Source organism: Rattus norvegicus, chromosome 7 (genome assembly GCF_036323735.1).
Source record: "Rattus norvegicus strain BN/NHsdMcwi chromosome 7, GRCr8, whole genome shotgun sequence".
NCBI classification, from domain to species: domain Eukaryota; kingdom Metazoa; phylum Chordata; class Mammalia; order Rodentia; family Muridae; genus Rattus; species Rattus norvegicus.
Genome location: NC_086025.1, coordinates 15,327,543 through 15,349,049, shown reverse-complemented (window position 1 = coordinate 15,349,049; position 21,507 = coordinate 15,327,543). Strand labels below are relative to the sequence as shown.

The 21,507-nt window shown below is 44.6% G+C and overlaps 1 protein-coding gene across 3 annotated transcripts; it reads right to left on the bottom strand.

Annotated features, from left to right (window-relative positions):
• Positions 1-14,911: 14,911 nt before the first annotated feature.
• On the bottom strand, positions 14,912-20,730 carry Cd320 (CD320 molecule). Of its 3 annotated transcripts, none has more exons than XM_006241128.5 (5): positions 20,496-20,730; positions 17,392-17,517; positions 15,966-16,196; positions 15,512-15,673; positions 14,912-15,298 (listed from the first exon to the last, which is right to left on the bottom strand). In XM_006241128.5, exons 1-5 carry the CDS (start codon positions 20,626-20,628, stop codon positions 15,237-15,239), a joined length of 714 nt encoding a protein of 237 aa, XP_006241190.1. In that variant the 5' UTR covers positions 20,629-20,730; the 3' UTR covers positions 14,912-15,236. The 3 variants fall into 3 exon arrangements, with proteins under 3 accessions (XP_006241190.1, NP_001014223.1, NP_001380776.1); NM_001014201.2 differs by having other exon boundaries at positions 14,912-15,379; positions 20,496-20,707; NM_001393847.1 differs by having other exon boundaries at positions 14,912-15,379; positions 15,969-16,196; positions 20,496-20,707.
• Positions 20,731-21,507: the final 777 nt, after the last annotated feature.

The window sequence follows — 21,507 nt, the reverse complement described above, 5'->3', positions numbered from 1 at the left end:
GGAATCATACATGTGAGTCGATGTTCATGGTTTTATGCAATGCTGAGAACTGTATGTGGGGCATGTTTCAGCATGCCAAGCAAGTACTTGGTCAACTGAGCAATATCCATGCAGTCCACAAGACAGTCTCTCTATAGGTAGCAGCTGCAAAAACTGTCTTCTCTGCTGTCTATTTACTTGACAATACTGCCTGTCCTGCCACAGGCATGGTAGGCAAAGAGGGATGCTGTCAATATTACCAGGAAGATAGTGAGTAGTCATCAACTGAACAATATCCTCGGCCCCATTACACATAAGTGACCCCACACATATGCAGTCGCCCACTGAAAGCAATATCCTTATGTGGTACGTGACTGCAGACACACACACATATATCCTACAACAAAAGAGCACAAAGCTGAGAACTGTCAGAAACAGGTGGAAAAGGGTTAAATCAGCAAATGCATAAAGCTGGGGTGTGTAGCCAAAGAGACCAAGTGGGCAAACTAAGCCCAAAGGCAACTAACACCCTAAAAGTTAGACAAGGGAAAGAGTGCCATCTAGCTTCTTCCTGCTGCATCCCACTGTGTTCTAAAGGGCTGGGGGAGTGACTACTATTCACTTCTCTCTCCTGATAATACTGACAGCATCCCCCTTTGCCTACCATGCCTGTGGCATGATAGGCAGCATTGTAAAGTAAATAAGACACTACAAAAGACAGTTTTTGGGGTTGGGGATTTAGCTCAGTGGTAGAGCACTTGCCTAGCAAGAGCAAGGCCCTGGGTTCGGTCCTCAGCTCTGGAAAAAAAAAAAAAAAAGGAAGAAAAGACAGTTTTTGCAACTGCTACCTATAGAGAGAATCTCTTGTGAACTGTAGAGACAAATCATATCTCAATTAAAAGCTGATGGCCTGTTAGCTGAGGCAGGAAACAGAAGGGGAATGATCTGGCAAAGAGAGAAACAAATTCTGAGATACAGTCAGGTGTAGGAGGAGCTTCACCTGGAACTCTGAGACGAAGTTCGATCCATGATACTTAGGAGAGGTAACCACCCACGTGGTACTCATAGAATAGAATAAATGGGATATAGAAGATACGAGCAAGTCAGGGAACAAGCCAAAGCTTATGGCCTAATTATTTATTCATAAATAATGAAGTCTCAGAGTTGTTATTTCTAAGAGCTGGGGTGAGGGTGAAAAAGCATGAAGTTACAGCCATTATCAACAGTGTAACTTGCACAGGCATGGCTCACAGGTGACTATCTTCCTGCTACTATGGGAACCAATTATTTCTTAACTGTGTGTCATGCTAGTTGGGACTTTTAGTGTCAGTTACATAAATTCTCATAATTTCATTGTTCTTTACACCATTGGATATGCATACTCCTCTTGATTATCCATTGTCCACTGTTGATGGATATCTACACTTTGTTGTGCTTAAATATACACTTAAAACAAAGCAATACTATTCACAATTTCAAGGATGTCCTTCAAAACTAACCCTTCCCCAGTTTCCACCATCTTACTGAGGCAAGGAAAAACAATTCTTCCCTCTCTTCTAGATGGTGCCACCAACAGACAAATGTGACAATGCAACCTTCAGTCCTCGCTCTGGATTTCAAATGTGAAATTCACACAATGTAGTTAATACAAGCTATGCTTAAAATTTAACAAAAGACTTTATTCATGACTGCAAAGAAATGGACTGGCATAGATGTCCATTAATAAAGAAGTGAACAATCAAAATTAGATGGAGCCTGGTGGCAACAGCTTTTAATTCTAGCACTTGAGGCTGAAACATGCAAATCTCGGTGAGTTTAAGTCTAGTCTACATAGCAAATTCCAGTATAGCCTGGGCTATATAGTAAAACACAGCATCAGTCAATCAATCATTCAACAAGCAAGCAAAAACTGGGAGTGTAAAACACAATGGATTTTACTCAGCTATAAAAAAAAAGGAAACCATGAAATGCACAAGAGAACTCACTATTGCTCTCAACAAAATTAAGCAAAGTAACTCAAACTCAGACAAAAATCACCTGCCTCATGTACAGAACCAGACATACACATATGTATATGTCTTTATACATGTATACATTCTGAATGTTTTAAATGCATATATAAGATGCAAAACCATCTTATAACATATACATATATGTATGTATACACATATACATATGTATATGGCTTAGTGTTGGTAGAAGCTTTGAAACTAGACAGGAGAACCCAACAGGAGGAAAGAACCATTAAGGAATCAGGGAGGTAGGGCAACTGGCCACCTGTACCATGAAATAAAAAAGATGGTTATGAGGGACTGAAGGTACATTCAGGATTTGGGACATGAGAGAAGACAGGTGAGCAGAATCAATAAAACAAATTTGGTTTGAAGTGTCATAATGAAACTATGTTAATTTAAATTATGGTAATCAAAATTGTTAAACCAAACAAATAAATTAAAAACTTAAAACTTAGCAAAGCAAGCTGGGGTGTAGCTGTTAGTAGAGCTGCCCAGCAATGTACAGTCCTGCGCTCCATCTCCAGCACCACATATATTGAGTGTACACACTACAATCTCAAGAATGAGGAAATGAAAAGAGGAGGATCAAGAGTTCAAGATTATACTCAGCTGTAGGACTACGCATTGGAACTGGAGAGACAGCAGTTGAGAGCACTGACTGCTCTTCAAAAAATCCTGAGTTCAATTCCCAGCAACCACATGGTGGCTCACAACCATCTTTTTGGTTTTTTTTTTTTTTTTAAGATTAATTTATTTTATTTATATGAATATACTATAGCTGTTTTCACACACACCAGAAAAGGGCACCGGATCCCATTACAGATGGTTGTGAGCCACCATGTGGTTGCTGGGAATTGAACTCAGGACCTCTGAACGAGCAGCAGTCAGTGGTCTTAACTGCTGAGCCATCTCTCCAGCCCCACAACCATCTGTAATGGGATCTGATGCCCTCTTGTGGTGTGTCTGGAGACAGCTACAGTGTGCTCATAAATAAAATAATCTTTTAAGACAATGTATCAACAAGGTCAAGAGGACATCCTGTGTCAACCTGACCACTGCTGAGACACAAGGGCTACAGGGCCATGTGTATCCTGGGTTTTGAGGGTTCCACCCAGGCTCAAAGGGGTGCAGTTGTCCAGATTGCCATGAGTGGACTCTTCAGGTTCAAATCCCAGTTTAGAGCTGGGTGTAATGGCAAATGCCTTTACTCTATCACTTGGGAAGTTGAGGCAGGAAAATCAAAAGTTTTAGGTCAGTGTAGGTTATAGCAAAAGAATTAGAAAAAAAGAAAGAAAAAAAAAAAGAAGGAAGAATGGAGCTAGGGAAATGGTTTCAAAGTTAAGAGCACTGGCTGTTCCTCCAGAAGACCCAAGTTTGATTCCCAGCACTCATGTAGCAGCTCACAGCCATTTGCAATTCCAGTCCTAGGAGATCTAATGCTGTCTTATGAAGAGCATGAGCACCAGGCACACGTCTGGTACACAGATATGTAGGCAGAAAACACATGTAAATGTTTCTAAAGGAAGGCTGGAAGATGGCTCAGTTCAAGTGTTTACCTTATAAGCCTACAGACCCACTAGAACTCACGTGAAAAAGCCATGCATGACAGCACACTTGTAATCCCAGCAACTTGAGTTCAAGCCTATGAGAGACACTATCTCAAATACAAGGTAGAATGCACCTGAGGAATGACACCCACCTAGAGTTGTCTTCTGACTTCCACACACACGTGCATACACATCCATTGCACACGCAAACTAGTGAAAACCCATGACATGCAATTTAAGGCCTGAACCTGAAAAGGTAAGGAGGACAGACTGCACAGGCTGGCTACACAGTGAATTCTAGGCCCACATGGACTAGAAAAAATAGATGTATACATACAGGTGTATAGATCTCAACTCAGATACTATGTGGTCCATGTAATTTAATTCCTCCACCTGTACAAGTGAACACAGGGAATGGAAGTAGCCCTTCCTATTTCCTAGCAACTGTAAAATAAACACGAGGTGGTTAGCCTTCATGATGGGAACTGCTGAACTGTAAAACAAAACACTGGCACACAGTACAGTCAGGAAAACAGTGTGTTCATGAAAATACCAACACAAATATCACATATACAGCCACATGTGTCCCTCACTCTTGGAAAGCTGAGGCAGGAGGATTACTCCAGGTTGCAAGCACAGATTACAGTGAATCGAAATAAAAAAAATTTTTTGCAAACGCAAAAAAACCACTTCAGGTGTGGTTCTGCATGACTTTAACCCCAGCACTCAAAAGAGAGAGGCAAGAGGCATCAGGAATCCAAGCCGTCCTCAGCTACAGTGATTCAAATGCACCCTGTGATATGAAATCCTGACGGGGGTGCGGGGGAGATAGGACCAGGGATAGACAGTGCATCAGGTAAAGATGCTTGCTTCCAAGCCTGGCAGCCTGAATTTGACTCTGGGGATACAGATTTGAAAAAGGAGAACCAACTCCTGCAAGTTGTCCTTTGACCTACACATAGCCACCATGGCATGCAAGCACACACATTCACACACACAAAATATAAATGTATAAATAATGCATATGCAGAGAAATGTGTGTGTGTGTGTGTGTGAGAGAGAGAGAGAGAGAGAGAGAGAGAGAGAGAGAGAGAGAGAGGGAAGAAGAAAGAGGAAAGAGGAAAGAGGAAAGAGGGGAAGAAGAGAAGAGACTTGTACATCTATTTGTATGAAAACTCCGGATCAGGAAGATCCCTAGAGACAGAAGGTGGATTAACTGCTTTGGAGTGGAGGAGGGGCAGGGGGTTGGACTGAAGAAGAAAGGGGATTGAAAGTAACTGCTAATGGAAATAGGGTTTCTTAACTTGCTTTTTTTGGTGGTGGTAGTGACAGCTGTTGTTGTGTTAAAGAAACAGGATGTATACAGTCCAGGCTAAACTTACCATTCTCCAGCGTCTTCCTGCAAAGTGCTGGGATTATAGGAGTGCACCACCAAGTCCCACAGGATTGGGGTTTCTTTAGGGTGATAAAAACCTCTCAAAACGATTCTGAGGTATGAGGTTGTGACCGCACAAAACTGTGAATATGCTAAATACCACAAGACTGTGAGGTTTCAAACAGTTAATGGTTAATTTTAAGTTACATGAATTTTCCTCTTCAACAAAAAAAAGGAAATAATGGTCAAAACAGGACAAGGATACTCAACAGCCCTCCCTGCCCTCTCCATCTTCCCATGCATGACCCTGGCACACCCATTCCTGGCTACCTTAATACCACTTACAGCCTTCACTCACCACATGCCCAAACCTGAACCCACATGGATAGCACAACAGAGCTGAACGTCTGAAATCCATCACTAGGGTGGGAATGGCACTCCAGTTGCCAAGGAATCCTTCCTGTTTACCAAAGTAGGCTACCCTTTACCCTAAGTATGAACAGTAAAAATAAAGGAGAAAAAGATCTGGCTAGGAATGTAGCTCAGCTGGTAGAGAGTCTGCATACACGAAGTGTAATCTGTATTGGAACTTAAAGTAATCCTCCTGCCTCAACTTACTCTTTTACTCTTACCACTCTTTTTTAAATTTTTTTTTTAAATCTGACCACTTGTTTTTTTTAAATCTCGCCACTTGTAATACATGGAATTACAAGAATGAGCAAGCACACCTGGCTGTATGTATACATTTGCATACACAAAGCCTTGGGCTCCATCCCCAGCACACCATAAAACCAGGCATGGTGGTACATATCTATAATTCTAGCACTGGGGAAGGGGGGGCAACCAGAAACTAGAGTACAAAGTCATCCTCAGCCATATAGGGAATTCAAGACCACCCTTGGTTACATGAGAACTGCTTCCAAGTAAGAGATCCTAACTGGGTGGCCTCTGCTTTGCACCTTGGGACTTCCAATGTTAAGAAAACACACAACTATTTAAGTCCAGTAAGCACATGAAAGAAGCCAACTCTCAGGTAAAAGATGAAACCAGCTGGGACAACCACACATTGCAGAGCCACAGCGGCCCAGATGGGGTGGAACTCAATAACCCCAACACTGGGGAAACTGAGCCAGAGAGATAAGGCGTTTGAGGCTAGCCTTATTATACACAGTGACACTCTGTTAAAAAGAAAAAGAACCCCACACCCGCGGATCCCGGCCCGCAGAAGCTCTCTGCTCCCAGACCCCGAGAGAGAGAGAGACCTCACCGCCTGGTCAGGTGGGCACTCCTGAGGCTGCAGAGCGGAAGAGACCACCAACACTGCTCACCCCTGCCCATATCCCTGGCCCAAGAGGAAACTGTATAAGGCCTCTGGGCTCCCGTGGGGGAGGGCCCAGGAGCGGCAGGACCCCTGCCTGAGACACCGCCTGAACCTGAAGGAAACAGACCGGATAAACAGTTCTCTGCACCCAAATCCCGTGGGAGGGAGAGCTAAACCTTCAGAGAGGCAGACAAGCCTGGGAAACCAGAAGAGACTGCTCTCTGCACACACATCTCGGACGCCAGAGGAAAAAGCCAAAGACCATCTGGAACCCTGGTGCACTGAAGCTCCCGGAAGGGGCGGCACAGGTCTTCCTGGTTGCTGCCGCTGCAGAGAGCCCGTGGGCAGCACCCCACGAGCGAACTTGAGCCTCGGGACCACAGGTAAGACCAAATTTTCTGCTGCAAGAAAGCTGCCTGGTGAACTCAAGACACAGGCCCACAGGAACAGCTGAAGACCTGTAGAGGGGAAAAACTACAAGCCCGAAAGCAGAACACTCTGTCCCCATAACTGACTGAAAGAGAGGAAAACAGGTCTACAGCACTCCTGACACACAGGCTTATAGGACAGTCTAGCCACTGTCAGAAATAGCAGAACAAAGTAACACTAGAGATAATCTGATGGCAAGAGGCAAGCGCAGGAACCCAAGCAACAGAAACCAAGACTACATGGCACCATCGGAGCCCAATTCTCCCATCAAAACAAACATGGAATGTCCAAACACACCAGAAAAGCAAGATCTAGTTTCAAAATCATTTTTGATCATGATGCTGGAGGACTTCAAGAAAGACGTGAAGAACTCCCTTAGAGAACAAGTAGAAGCCTACAGAGAGGAATCGCAAAAATGCCTGAAAGAATTCCAGGAAAACATAAATAAACAAGTAGAAGCCCATAGAGAGGAGACACAAAAATCCCTGAAAGAATTCAGGAAAACATAAATAAACAAGTAGAAGCCCATAGAGAGGAGACACAAAAATCCCTGAAAGAATTCCAGGAAAACATAAATAAACAAGTAGAAGCCCATAGAGAGGAGACACAAAAATCCCTGAAAGAATTCCAGGAAAACACAATCAAACAGTTGAAGGAATTAAAAATGGAAATAGAAGCAATCAAGAAAGAACACATGGAAACAACCCTGGATATAGAAAACCAAGAGAAGAGACAAGGAGCTGTAGATACAAGCTTCACCAACAGAATACAAGAGATGGAAGAGAGAATCTCAGGAGCAGAAGATTCCATAGAAATCATCGACTCAACTGTCAAAGATAATGTAAAGCAGAAAAAGCTACTGGTCCAAAACATACAGGAAATCCAGGACTCAATGAGAAGATCAAACCTAAGGATAATAGGTATAGAAGAGAGTGAAGACTCCCAGCTCAAAGGACCAGTAAATATCTTCAACAAAATCATAGAAGAAAACTTCCCTAACCTAAAAAAAGAGATACCCATAGGCATACAAGAAGCCTACAGAACTCCAAATAGATTGGACCAGAAAAGAAACACCTCCCGTCACATAATTGTCAAAACACCAAACGCACAAAATAAAGAAAGAATATTAAAAGCAGTAAGGGAAAAAGGTCAAGTAACATATAAAGGCAGACCTATCAGAATCACACCAGACTTCTCGCCAGAAACTATGAAGGCCAGAAGATCCTGGACTGATGTCATACAGACCCTAAGAGAACACAAATGCCAGCCCAGGTTACTGTATCCAGCAAAACTCTCAATTAACATTGATGGAGAAACCAAGATATTCCATGACAAAACCAAATTTACACAATATCTTTCTACAAACCCAGCACTACAAAGGATAATAAATGGTAAAGCCCAACATAAGGAGGCAAGCTATACCCTAGAAGAAGCAAGAAACTAATCGTCTTGGCAACAAAACAAAGAGAATGAAAGCACACAAACGTAACCTCACATCCAAATATGAATATAACGGGAAGCAATAATCACTATTCCTTAATATCTCTCAATATCAATGGCCTCAACTCCCCAATAAAAAGACATAGATTAACAAACTGGATACGCAACGAGGACCCTGCATTCTGCTGCCTACAGGAAACACACCTCAGAGACAAAGACAGACACTACCTCAGAGTGAAAGGCTGGAAAACAACTTTCCAAGCAAATGGTCAGAAGAAGCAAGCTGGAGTAGCCATTCTAATATCAAATAAAATCAATTTCCAACTAAAAGTCATCAAAAAAGATAAGGAAGGACACTTCATATTCATCAAAGGAAAAATCCACCAGGATGAACTCTCAATCCTAAATATCTATGCCCCAAATACAAGGGCACCTACGTACGTAAAAGAAACCTTACTAAAGCTCAAAACACACATTGCACCTCACACAATAATAGTGGGAGATTTCAACACCCCACTCTCATCAATGGACAGATCATGGAAACAGAAATTAAACAGTGATGTAGACAGACTAAGAGAAGTCATGAGCCAAATGGACTTAACGGATATTTATAGAACATTCTATCCTAAAGCAAAAGGATATACATTCTTCTCAGCTCCTCATGGTACTTTCTCCAAAATTGACCATATAATTGGTCAAAAAACGGGCCTCAACAGGTACAGAAAGATAGAAATAATCCCATGCGTGCTATCGGACCACCACGGCCTAAAACTGGTCTTCAATAACAATAAGGGAAGAATGCCCACATATACGTGGAAATTGAACAATGCTCTACTCAATGATAACCTGGTCAAGGAAGAAATAAAGAAAGAAATTAAAAACTTTTTAGAATTTAATGAAAATGAAGGTACAACATACCCAAACTTATGGGACACAATGAAAGCTGTGCTAAGAGGAAAACTCATAGCGCTGAGTGCCTGCAGAAAGAAACAGGAAAGAGCATATGTCAGCAGCTTGACAGCACACCTAAAAGCTCTAGAACAAAAAGAAGCAAATACACCCAGGAGGAGTAGAAGGCAGGAAATAATCAAACTCAGAGCTGAAATCAACCAAGTAGAAACAAAAAGGACCATAGAAAGAATCAACAGAACCAAAAGTTGGTTCTTTGAGAAAATCAACAAGATACATAAACCCTTAGCCAGACTAACGAGAGGACACAGAGAGTGCGTCCAAATTAACAAAATCAGAAATGAAAAGGGAGACATAACTACAGATTCAGAGGAAATTCAAAAAATCATCAGATCTTACTATAAAAACCTATATTCAACAAAACTTGAAAATCTTCAGGAAATGGACAATTTCCTAGACAGATACCAGGTATCGAAGTTAAATCAGGAACAGATAAACCAGTTAAACAACCCCATAACTCCTAAGGAAATAGAAGCAGTCATTAAAGGTCTCCCAACCAAAAAGAGCCCAGGTCCAGACGGGTTTAGTGCAGAATTCTATCAAACATTCATAGAAGATTTCATACCAATACTATCCAAACTATTCCACAAAATTGAAACAGATGGAGCACTCCCGAATTCCTTCTATGAAGCCACAATTACTCTTATACCTAAACCACACAAAGACACAACAAAGAAAGAGAACTTCAGACCAATTTCCCTTATGAATATCGACGCAAAAATACTCAATAAAATTCTGGCAAACCGAATTCAACAGCACATCAAAACAATCATCCACCATGATCAAGTAGGCTTCATCCCAGGCATGCAGGGATGGTTTAATATACGGAAAACCATCAACGTGATCCATTATATAAACAAACTGAAAGAACAGAACCACATGATCATTTCATTAGATGCTGAGAAAGCATTTGACAAAATTCAACACCCCTTCATGATAAAAGTCCTGGAAAGAATAGGAATTCAAGGCCCATACCTAAACATAGTAAAAGCCATATACAGCAAACCAGTTGCTAACATTAAACTAAATGGAGAGAAACTTGAAGCAATCCCACTAAAATCAGGGACTAGACAAGGCTGCCCACTCTCTCCCTACTTATTCAATATAGTTCTTGAAGTTCTAGCCAGAGCAATCAGACAACAAAAGGAGATCAAGGGGATACAGATCGGAAAAGAAGAGGTCAAAATATCACTATTTGCAGATGACATGATAGTATATTTAAGTGATCCCAAAAGTTCCACCAGAGAACTACTAAAGCTGATAAACAACTTCAGCAAAGTGGCTGGGTATAAAATTAACTCAAATAAATCAGTTGCCTTCCTCTATACAAAAGAGAAACAAGCCGAGAAAGAAATTAGGGAAACGACACCCTTCATAATAGACCCAAATAATATAAAGTACCTCGGTGTGACTTTAACCAAGCAAGTAAAAGATCTGTACAATAAGAACTTCAAGACACTGAGGAAAGAAATTGAAGAAGACCTCAGAAGATGGAAAGATCTCCCATGCTCATGGATTGGCAGGATTAATATAGTAAAAATGGCCATTTTACCAAAAGCAATCTACAGATTCAATGCAATCCCCATCAAAATACCAATCCAATTCTTCAAAGAGTTAGACAGAACAATTTGCAAATTCATCTGGAATAACAAAAAACCCAGGATAGCTAAAGCTATCCTCAACAATAAAAGGACTTCAGGGGGAATCACTATCCCTGAACTCAAGCAGTATTACAGAGCAATAGTGATAAAAACTGCATGGTATTGGTACAGAGACAGACAGATAGACCAATGGAATAGAATTGAAGACCCAGAAATGAACCCACACACCTATGGTCACTTGATTTTTGACAAAGGAGCCAAAACCATCCAATGGAAAAAAGATAGCATTTTCAGCAAATGGTGCTGTTCAACTGGAGGGCAACATGTAGAAGAATGCAGATCGATCCATCCTTATCACCCTGTACAAAGCTTAAGTCCAAGTGGATCAAGGAACTCCACATCAAACCAGACACACTCAAACTAATAGAAGGAAAACTAGGGAAGCATCTGGAACACATAGGCACTGGAAAAAATTTCCTGAACAAAACACCAATGGCTTATGCTCTAAGATCAAGAATCGACAAATGGGATCTCATAAAACTGCAAAGCTTCTGTAAGGCAAAGGACACTGTGGTTAGGACAAAACGGCATCCAACAGATTGGGAAAAGATCTTTACCAATCCTACAACAGATAGAGGCCTTATATCCAAAATATACAAAGAACTCAAGAAGTTAGACCGCATGGAGACAAATAACCCTATTAAAAAATGGGGTTCAGAGCTAAACAAAGAATTCACAGCTGAGGAATGCCGAATGGCAGAGAAACACCTAAAGAAATGTTCAACATCTTTAGTCATAAGGGAAATGCAAATCAAAACAACCCTGAGATTTCACCTCACACCAGTGAGAATGGCTAAGATCAAAAACTCAGGTGACAGCAGATGCTGGCGAGGATGTGGAGAAAGAGGAACACTCCTCCATTGTTGGTGGGATTGCAGACTGGTAAAACCATTCTGGAAATCAGTCTGGAGGTTCCTCAGAAAATTGGACATTGAACTGCCTGAGGATCCAGCTATACCTCTCTTGGGCATATACCCAAAAGATGCCTCAACATATAAAAGAGACACGTGCTCCACTATGTTCATTGCAGCCTTATTTATAATAGCCAGAAACTGGAAAGAACCCAGATGCCCTTCAACAGAGGAATGGATACAGAAAATGTGGTACATCTACACAATGGAATATTACTCAGCTATCAAAAACAACGAGTTTATGAAATTCGTAGGCAAATGGTTGGAACTGGAAAATATCATCCTGAGTGAGCTAACCCAATCACAGAAAGACATACATGGTATGCACTCGTTGATAAGTGGCTATTAGCCCAAATGCTTGAATTACCCTAGATCCCTAGAACAAACGAAACTCAAGACGGATGATCAAAAGGTGAATGCTTCACTCCTTCTTTAAATGAGGAAAAAGAATACCCTTGGCAGGGAAGGGAGAGGCAAAGATTAAAACAGAGACTGAAGGAACACCCATTCAGAGCCTGCCCCACATGTGGCCCATACATATAGAGCCACCCAATTAGACAAGATGGATGAAGCAAAGAAGTGCAGACCGACAGGAGCCGAATGTAGATTGCTCCTGAAAGACACAGCCAGAATACAGCAAATACAGAGGCAAATGCCAGCATCAAACCACTGAACTGAGAATAGGACCCCCGTTGAAGGAATCAGAGAAAGAACTGAAAGAGCTTGAAGGGGCTCGAGACCCCATATGTACAACAATGCCAAGCAACCAGAGCTTCCAGGACTAAGCCACTACCTAAAGACTATACATGGACTGACCCTGGACTCTGACCCCATAGGTAGCAATGAATATCCTAGTAAGAGCACCAGTGGAAGGGGAAGCCCTGGGTCCTGCTAAGACTGAACCCCCAGTGAACTAGACTAAGGGGGTAGGGCGGCAATGGGTGGAGGGTTGGGAGGGGAACACCCATAAGGGGAGGGGGGAGGGGGATGTTTGCCCGGAAACCGGGAAAGGGAATAACACTTGAAATGTATATAAGAAATACTCAAGTTGGGGCTGGGGATTTAGCTCAGTGGTAGAGCGCTTACCTAGGAAGCGCAAGGCCCTGGGTTCGGTCCCCAGCTCCAAAAAAAAGAACCAAAAAAAAAAAAAAGAAATACTCAAGTTAATAAAAAAAAAGAAAGAAAAAAGAAAAAGAACATGACAGCGGATTGTTCGGAACTACCAAGTATTAGGTAGTCCTCTAATAAGAACCCAAGCACTCCAGGTAATTCCAGATCCCAGATGGCTGCATTTATAGCCCGGCATGGACCCTGGCACAATGCTGCCCCACTGTGGCCTGTGGCAGACAGACATAGTTCATAGTTAAAAGTAAAAACCATTTGCCCCTAACTAGCCTAAAAGCAAATTGAATGGATGGATGGATGGATGGATGGATGGATGGATGGGGTCTCAATATAGTCCAAGTTGGCTTGCAGTTAAGAAATCTTCCTGTCTTAAAGCTGAGGTTACAAAAGAGCTTTTCTCCCTACTGGAAACGGACTACTGTGGCTCTTCCCTCTCTTCTCCCCTCTCATCCTCCTCTCCTTCCCTCTCACCTTCCTCCAACCCACCCTCTGCAACACTCTGTTGGTCAAGATGAGGACCCAAGTGTCAGTCTACGGGGCCGAGGAAAGCCTTGTTCCCAACCCATCTCCAAGAGGCACTACCAGCAGGCAATGCTCACCACCCTGGCTGAAGCATCAACTGCTATTTCGAAAACCCAGCCACAACACACTGCTCTAATCCAGACTGTTCATCCACCTTCCCTTGCAAAGGATTGGGCAGGAGTAGGGTCGCAAAACCTAAGCAGTTCCCGCCTTCAGGAAGCCCTCCTGGTGTACACTCCCTCCTTTTGCACCCAGTATCACATTATCAGTGACCAAGTCACTGCCTAACAAACAGACATCAGAGCTCCAGGAATAATTCTTCTTGTTGAGATTTGTGTGTGCTAAGGTGGGTGAAAGCTTGTGTGTGTGTGTGTGTGTGTGTGTGTGTGTGTGTGTGTGTGTGTGTGTACACCTGAGTGTAGACATATATTTGAGGGTCCATATGCATGTTTATGCATGTATGTGCATGTGGATACCTCAGGTTAATGAGAGGAATCATTCTGGATTACTCTTCCATCAGTCAGTATCCTGCCTCAGCTTCCTGAGGCTGGAACTACAGGCAGGCCTCCACACTCACCTGGCTTTTACATGGGCTGTGGGGATACAAATTATGTCCGCATGCTTGTACAACAGGTGCTTTAATCACTGAGACATACCCCCAGTCCCTACCCTTTATTTTTTGAAACAAGGTTTCTCACTGAATCTTAAGCTCTCGGGCTAGACTATCTGGCCAGCAAGTCTCTGGGATCCTCCTGTCTTCATATCCATCCTCAATAAGATTATAGGAAAATTCAACTTCTGGGAATCTGAACTCAGGTCCTCCTAGTTACATGGCCTCAGAGCTCCAATACTCATCATAGGATTCAAGGTTAATAGAAGCCATAGAAACGCCAGGCAGGTCTCTCTGCCTGCCGAGAGCTGGGGGGAGGGGGAATATTAGGAATATGAGAATCTGAGAGGAGCTCTGTCTTGTTACTCAGACTTCATATTTTCTCATTTTCTGTATGTCCTCACTCAGGCATCAGTTCCCTCATGGGGGCAGCCCCTCCCTCCCTCCCAAGGCTAACTCATTGCTAGAAAGTAAACAACCTGTCCGCCTAGAGCAGAACTGTCTCATAAAATATCAACCAACTACATCTGGGGAAGAAAAGAGACAAGGTCTCCCTGTATAGCCCAGACATTCCTTGAACTCATGATCTTCATGCCTCAACCTCCCCAGTGCTAGAATTACCGGTATGCTAGCCTATTACTTCTAATTCTTCTACCTCCCCTTCCCAAGTGCTGGGATTATAGCCCTGCAAAAACAAGAGGATAGTCAAGTTCAAATCAGGATTGCCTAGTTCCCATGTCACAGAAGAAGCCATGCAAAGGAATGCCCAATAAGGAAACACTACCTCAGGTCTCCTCTTCTCCTATTAAAACCCAGTGTTAATGTTGAGCGTGGACTTAACACCCAGCCTCACTTTATAAGGGAAGCAGTGTACAGGGAAATGTCCAGGACACAGACTCATATTCTCTCGGCTTTTAAAAGGGATGCTCCCTTTTAAAAGGTAGAAAATGATCCAGAAGAGACCGTAGACTGCCCAGGCCAAGTGAAACAGAGGCTAGAGGCAGACAGAGGGGGTGAAGAAACTTTAATAGCTGCCCATCAATGTGAGCAGAAGGAGTGTTTAGATCAGGGTGGCCCCATTTCTTGGGAGCATCCTGGGACTGGCCCCTCAGTCCTGGCTATGGCGATTTTCCAGCAAAGCTCACCACATACAAAGGGAGTGTCTGACGACCTCCAGTCTCCAGGACCACATCTGAAGAAGTTTAAAAATCAAAGTTCTCTGTGGCCAAAAGAGCCCAGGTCTCGGAGCTGAGAAGCCAGTTGCTACCTGCATGTTCCACTGCAGCTTTGTTCCAGTCTGACTGTACTCAGGGCCAGGTGGGAACCATGTCCTCAGATCAAAGAGGTTTTCCTTTCTGACAGCAGCAGCGACTCCTTCACAGCCACCAACAGCCCTGTTGGGGGTAGATAACCCTGACCTCTGAGTCGTAGCAATATGAGAATGGTAGCTGAAACCAGGATGGCACTCAACACCCCTGTAGGGGACAGACAGATGGGTCAGGAGTGGGACAAGGAGAATAAAATCTATCACAGACTAGTAAGTGGAGAGTCTATTGAGTACTCCCTCCAATAACCCCAAGCTCCTCACATGGGAAAGCCTATCTTACCAGCAGCTGCGATAACCCCATAGGCATTTGGGTTTCGGGATGGGTGCCCAGCAGAAGCAACTGTGACATTTCTGAAAGAGGTCTCTTTCTCCACAATCATAGAAGACATTGAGGTTGTGGCATTCTCCTCCTGGAATATCTTGTCAGTTTCTGTGTCGGTGTCTGCAATAAGCCCAGGCATGAGTAGTTGAGGGGCGCTCAAGGCTTAGCAGTACAGTACACAAGGTTTCCAGTGCCCAACTCTTAGAATTCATCCTGATCTAAAACAGAGTAGAGTTGGTGGGAAATCACTAATCTTGATGATGTCTTATTTACCACCACAGGGACGAAGGCCTGAGAAGACGCATGTGTTCACATCCTCAAACTAGTCACCCATGGGAAGATAACAAATGTCCTTAAGTAACTGCCAGCCCTCCCCACCCACACAGGTATACCAAGATGCCAGGGCACAAACCACAGCTGAGCTCATCACTGGAGTCAGGACAGTCTGGGTGGCCATCACAGCGCCACGTGTGTGGGATACAGACATCATCCAGTATGCAACGCAGCTCGCCCTCCTGACAGGGTGAGCGGCTACAGTTGAGGTTCTTGTCTGAGCCAGCGGAGCAACCACTGATGTTGTCACAGGAGCAAGGAAGGGCAGGCTGTGGCTGGCACTGCCTATTCTGAGCACATGGCTCAATTCCTGAAACACAGAGTCAATCAGGTTCTAAACAGCCATGCAAGAAAACGCAGTATACCAGGCATGGTGGTGCACACCTTTAATCCCAGCACTTAGGAGACAGAGAAAAGCAAATCTCTGAGTTTGAGGCCAGCCTAGTCTACATAGTGAGTTCTAAGGCAGCTATCAGTATGTGAAGAAACCCTGTCACCAAAAACAAAAACTAAAGGAGGAAAGCCCAGTGCTCTTATTGCCCAATCCCCTCTAAATCCTAACCTCTACAAGCTGCTAACAAAACTGAAAATGGTGTCTCATTACCTTAGCTACATTAACCCTAGCACTCAGGAGGCAGAGACAGGTAGATCTCTTGTGAGTTTGAAGTCAGTCTGATCTACATAGAGAGTTTTAGGCCATCCAGAGACATATACGATAAAATTTTTTAAAAAAGCCTCCTCAGGGCTGAGGAGATAACTCAGTGGGTAAAGTGCTTGTTGTACAAGCATGTGGACTGAGTTTGATCCTCAGTACCCAGTAAACACCAGGTGCATCAGGGCACATCCCTAACTACAAGGCTACGAGTACAGATGGGTGGCCCCTGGGGGCTCCTGGGTCAGCCAGTCTAGCTGAAATTGGACACTCCAATTTTAGTGAACATGGTCTCAAAAAGGTAAGGAAGAGAGCCACAGAGGATAACACCAGTGTCAAGCTCTGACCTACAAACGTGCGCGCGCGCGCACACACACACATTGACAACACTCCTGCACACACTTGTACCCAGACACACACTAAATAAAATAACTGTGTGTGTAAAGGCTTGCCCTATGTAAAGTCTCAACCTGCTATTCCTGACAATTCCACCTTCCAATACCTAGTCTTCCCATCAGGTTCTTCCTTTACCTGCTCAACCCCCTTACAAGTCTGCCTTAGACCCCCAGCTCTTTTTATTTTCCATTTGAGACAAAGTCTCACTATGTAGCTCTGGTTGGCCTGGAACTCACTATATACAACTGCTAGCCTCATATTTACCTGCCTATGTCTCTAGAGTGCTGGGATTAAAGCAATCTGAAGAGTCTAGACCCATAGACTCCACCTTGCCCTACTTACCCAGCCCTACTCACCCAGCCCTATAACCACAGCCTTTTCCTAATGCCCTAATCTCCGTAACTGGCACCCGTGAAAACGTCCAATCTCAGTCCCCTCTCCAGGAATGGCCACTTACTACACTCTTCCTCGTCACTGCCATCAGAGCAATCCCGGTCCCCATCGCAGCGCCAGGAGAGGGGCACACAGTAGCCACTGGTAAGACACTTGAAGGTGTCTGTTGGGCAGGAGCCAGCTCTAGGGCCTGAGAAATGAACATAAATGAGGCCTTGGGTGGGTGGGGGGTCCAAACCTAGGATACCTTCTAGGAGGATAGTTATGAGCTGCAATCAGCTAGAATGAAGCCATGTTCCAGGGTGCAGAAACTATACTGGTAGCCACCCTCTGCAGAGCCCTGTGTTTGGGGCCCTGAAGTTCATGAATGCCGCTAGTAGACAGGGCTAGTCTCCAGTCTCCTGAAACACTATGACCACACAGATTTGGTGACCAGAATCGGGACTCAAAAGCCAGGTCTCAGGGGTTGGGGATTTAGCTCAGTGGTAGAGCCCTTGCCTAGCAAGCGCAAGGCCCTGGGTTCGGTCCCCAGCTCTGGAAAAAAAAAAAAAAAAAAAAGAAAAAAAAAAAAAAGCCAGGTCTCACTGACCCTTGAGACTATAAGGCTCCAAATGGCCAGAAAGTCTACATTGAAGACCACCAAGCTCCATGGTTTAAACAGGCTGGGAGAGGAATCGTTCCCCAACATGCTCTGCAAAAGGTTGGTGATCAAGGTCAGTGAGATCTACTCTAACCCACCTGCTTAGAAGGGGAAACTGAAGAGCCTGGGCAGTCAATCAGCTCCAAAGTCAGGCATGGTAGTGTATGTATGCAGGAGGTCGGAGGCAGAAGGACCCTGAGTTGCAGGCCAGGTAGGGCTACATAGGAAGGCCCTAATTTAAAGCATGGTGACCACACATAGTCAACAAGACCAATTGCCTCATCTCCTGAGTTCTTCCCAGGTTAAAACCCTCTGCATGAGGATGGCATTGTCCAGCATCAATAGAGGGAAAAGCCCTTGGTCCTGTGAAGGCTCGTTTCCCCAGTGTAGCGGAATGCCAGGGCATTGAGGTGGGAGGGGTGGGTGGGGATGGGCACATCCTCATAGAAGCAGAGGGAGTGGGGAGAGGGTATTGGGGGAAAGAGATAACATGTGAAATGTAAATACATAAAATATCCAATAAAAAAAATAAAAAAGCACTCTGCATGACTAAACATGTCACCAACTAGACCCCTAGCACCTAATCACCACCAGGACAGAATATCACAGTCCTCTCAACTTACTCACTCTGATCCCAGGTCCTCTCACATCCAAATCTAAATCCCTCCCTTCTCCATCAAACCCCCTCTATCCTAGCCTCCTCCTGGTAGTTTATCTAAGAGACTTGACTCACTTTCACCACAGGGCCTTTCCATGTGCCTTCCACAACCCAAAGTACTCCCCTATATTCATAGGAAGGAGGAATCAGACCCTTTTGCACATCAGGCAAACATTCTACCACTGAGCTATATACCCTAGCCCCAGCCCACCTTGTCCTTCCACTCTGCAGCTGTAATTCTTCTATAACTTTCAGATTTCAGTTTATATCTTGGGCAGTGTCTCATGTACCCCAGGAATCTCTCTCTCCCACAGTCCCTAACTATTAACATCCATCTATTGACTGAACACCCTCAGTGAAGGTCAGGTACATGGCCTCATGACCCTGTCCAGTGCCTGACGTGTGTGGACAAGAAGTCATGTGGGACTCCACATTGAGCCCAGATAAAAAATAAGCCTTTCCTGGACTCTGAACAGGGAAGCTAGGACTGTGTGCTGATCAAGAGGGGCAGGCATTGAAAATACCTTGTACTTGAACCAGCAGGAAGGAAGGAACAAAGTCAGGAAGGAGCCTTTAGAGCTTCCCACCACGCACACAGAGCCAGAACCTCCAAGACCCCTCCCTCCCTTTCCTTTAGTCAAATGCAATTATACTTGCATACCACACAGGCCAGGAGCTCGGGGGAGCTGAGGAACTGAGAGAACAAGCCCTGGCTACCATCCCTGCCTCCAGGCCTAACCTCCTCTCCCAGACTCTCTGGATTTTCTTGGAATGTGTCCAGAGCAGAGCAGACTCTACCTCGTGGGGACAATTAATCTGACAGAAGTCAGGATGACCATTATTTCTCCTCCCAATCTATTTCCTCATCTGTAAAAGAGGAATACTAAAGCCAAACATAATGTTGCTCAATTGTAACCCCAGCTCCTGGAAAGCTGGGAAAAGAGGACTGGACTGATTGGAGCTACAGAGCAGCCAAAAGTGGGAGGAGGGGCAGTACTCTACAGATCCATAAAACAGCCAAATAGAGTGGTCCATGACTGTAAACCCTGTGCTGGGGAGCCTAAGGCAGAAGTTGAAAACTCCCATCCAGCCTGTGTTACACAGTGAGTCCCTGTCTCAAAAAAATGGGAACCAGTGCCTGCCTTTAATCCCAGTATTTGGGAGGCAGATCCAGGTGGATCTCTGGGAGTTCAAGCCCAGCCTGGTCTACATGGCAAGTTGCTGGCCAGCCAGAGATACAAAATGAGACTCTGTCTCAAAAAATTCATAACATTAAAAAAAAAACCAAAACCTTGAAACAGTTAAGACCTATTCTCTTATAGAGTGGATGGTCACTGGTGGCCAGTGGTCACGATCGGGACCTCCTATTCCTGACAAGGACAGGTGCCTGACCAAGTTTGGGGTTCACAAGGGAAATACACTCCAGGGCTCTTCCTTCCATTCTCTGAGGCAGGAATCCAAGAAGAAACAGAAGCTCTGGGTGCTGAAAGAACAGCCACAGAACTTCAGGCTCAGGGCTGAGGGTTTCCAGAAGGCATACCTGCTGCAAGAAGGTGCCAGGTGAGAGGTCAAACGAAATCTGAAACATAAGCCTTCCAGCCCACGTTGGGCTGAAGGACAGTTTGGAGGTGACTTAGGGACAGCGCAGGAATAAGGGAGGAAGCTAGGCAGAACATAGGAGAAAGCAACCACGTAGCGGTCCCCCAACAAGAACAGAGGAGTAAATTCCCTCCACTCTCCCTCCCCACGCTAAATCCAAAAGCGCGTGCTGGGGGAGTGTCAACGACAGACGGGAGGCACAGCCAATAGTGAGACGATGTCAGCGCATGAGGGTGGGACAAAAGCGGTGTAGGAACGGGGGTTCACTCACCCGAGACTTGGACTAGGGTATGGGCCGGAGCCGAGGTTGGAGCCGGAGCGGCCTCGGGACCTGTTCTAAGACCCAAGAGCAGCCGCAGCACCAGGCCCAGGGCGGCTGCCCGCCCAGCTCCGCACCGCGCCATCCAACCGCTGGCTGAACCGCTCGGCTCCGCTCCAGCCGCGACTGCACAGAGGTGCGCTGATTCTCGCGCACGCGCACACAAAGGCAGGGGGAGTGGCGCAAGCAAGCCTGGGACCGTAAGTACCAGAATACAAGGGCACTCAGAATTTAGGGCTCCTCCTGGCTTTTTTTTCCTAGCAGCAAAATCTAATGGGTTTGGTGACCTAGGCCTGTAACTCCCAGATATTCTACAAGCTGAGGACTAGGATAACAAGAACAAACCCAACCTAGACTATTAAGGAGACCCTACATCAGAATAAAAATCACCAAAACAGGTCAGGAATTCGTGGAACAGTTTAGTAGAGCACTTGCCTAGTAATCAGGAGGCCCTAGGTTTACTCCCCAGTACCATGAAAATAATAACCACATCAACTTGAAATAATAAACTTCCAGGGCTATAAATGAACTGAGCAATTTTGACCTAAACTTCATATGCAGCCTACTGCAAGTATCGCTGCCCAATGGCCCTAATGAATATGGCAGCCACACCCCATGGACACTCCCTAGCAGGTCCCTCCTCTGGTGCCACCAAAGGATTTTATAATTTACTTACTTTAGCTTTATTGTCTTGATTGCCCCCTAGAATACCAGCGCAGGCGAGCCAGGATGTTGATTTGCTGACTGCTCTGCCCTTTGATGAATGGTGCATGCAGTGAGGGAATGATGGAACGAACCAATGAGGGAACAGTACTGGCTTCTAACCTGGACTGACCATCCTCTTAGATTCTATCCCAACCTCATTAACTTCTAGTTCTCAGACTTGAGAGACATTTATTCTAACATGGGGCTAGTAGATTGACACAGGATTGCAGCCTTAGGTTTTCTCATCCCACTTGTACAG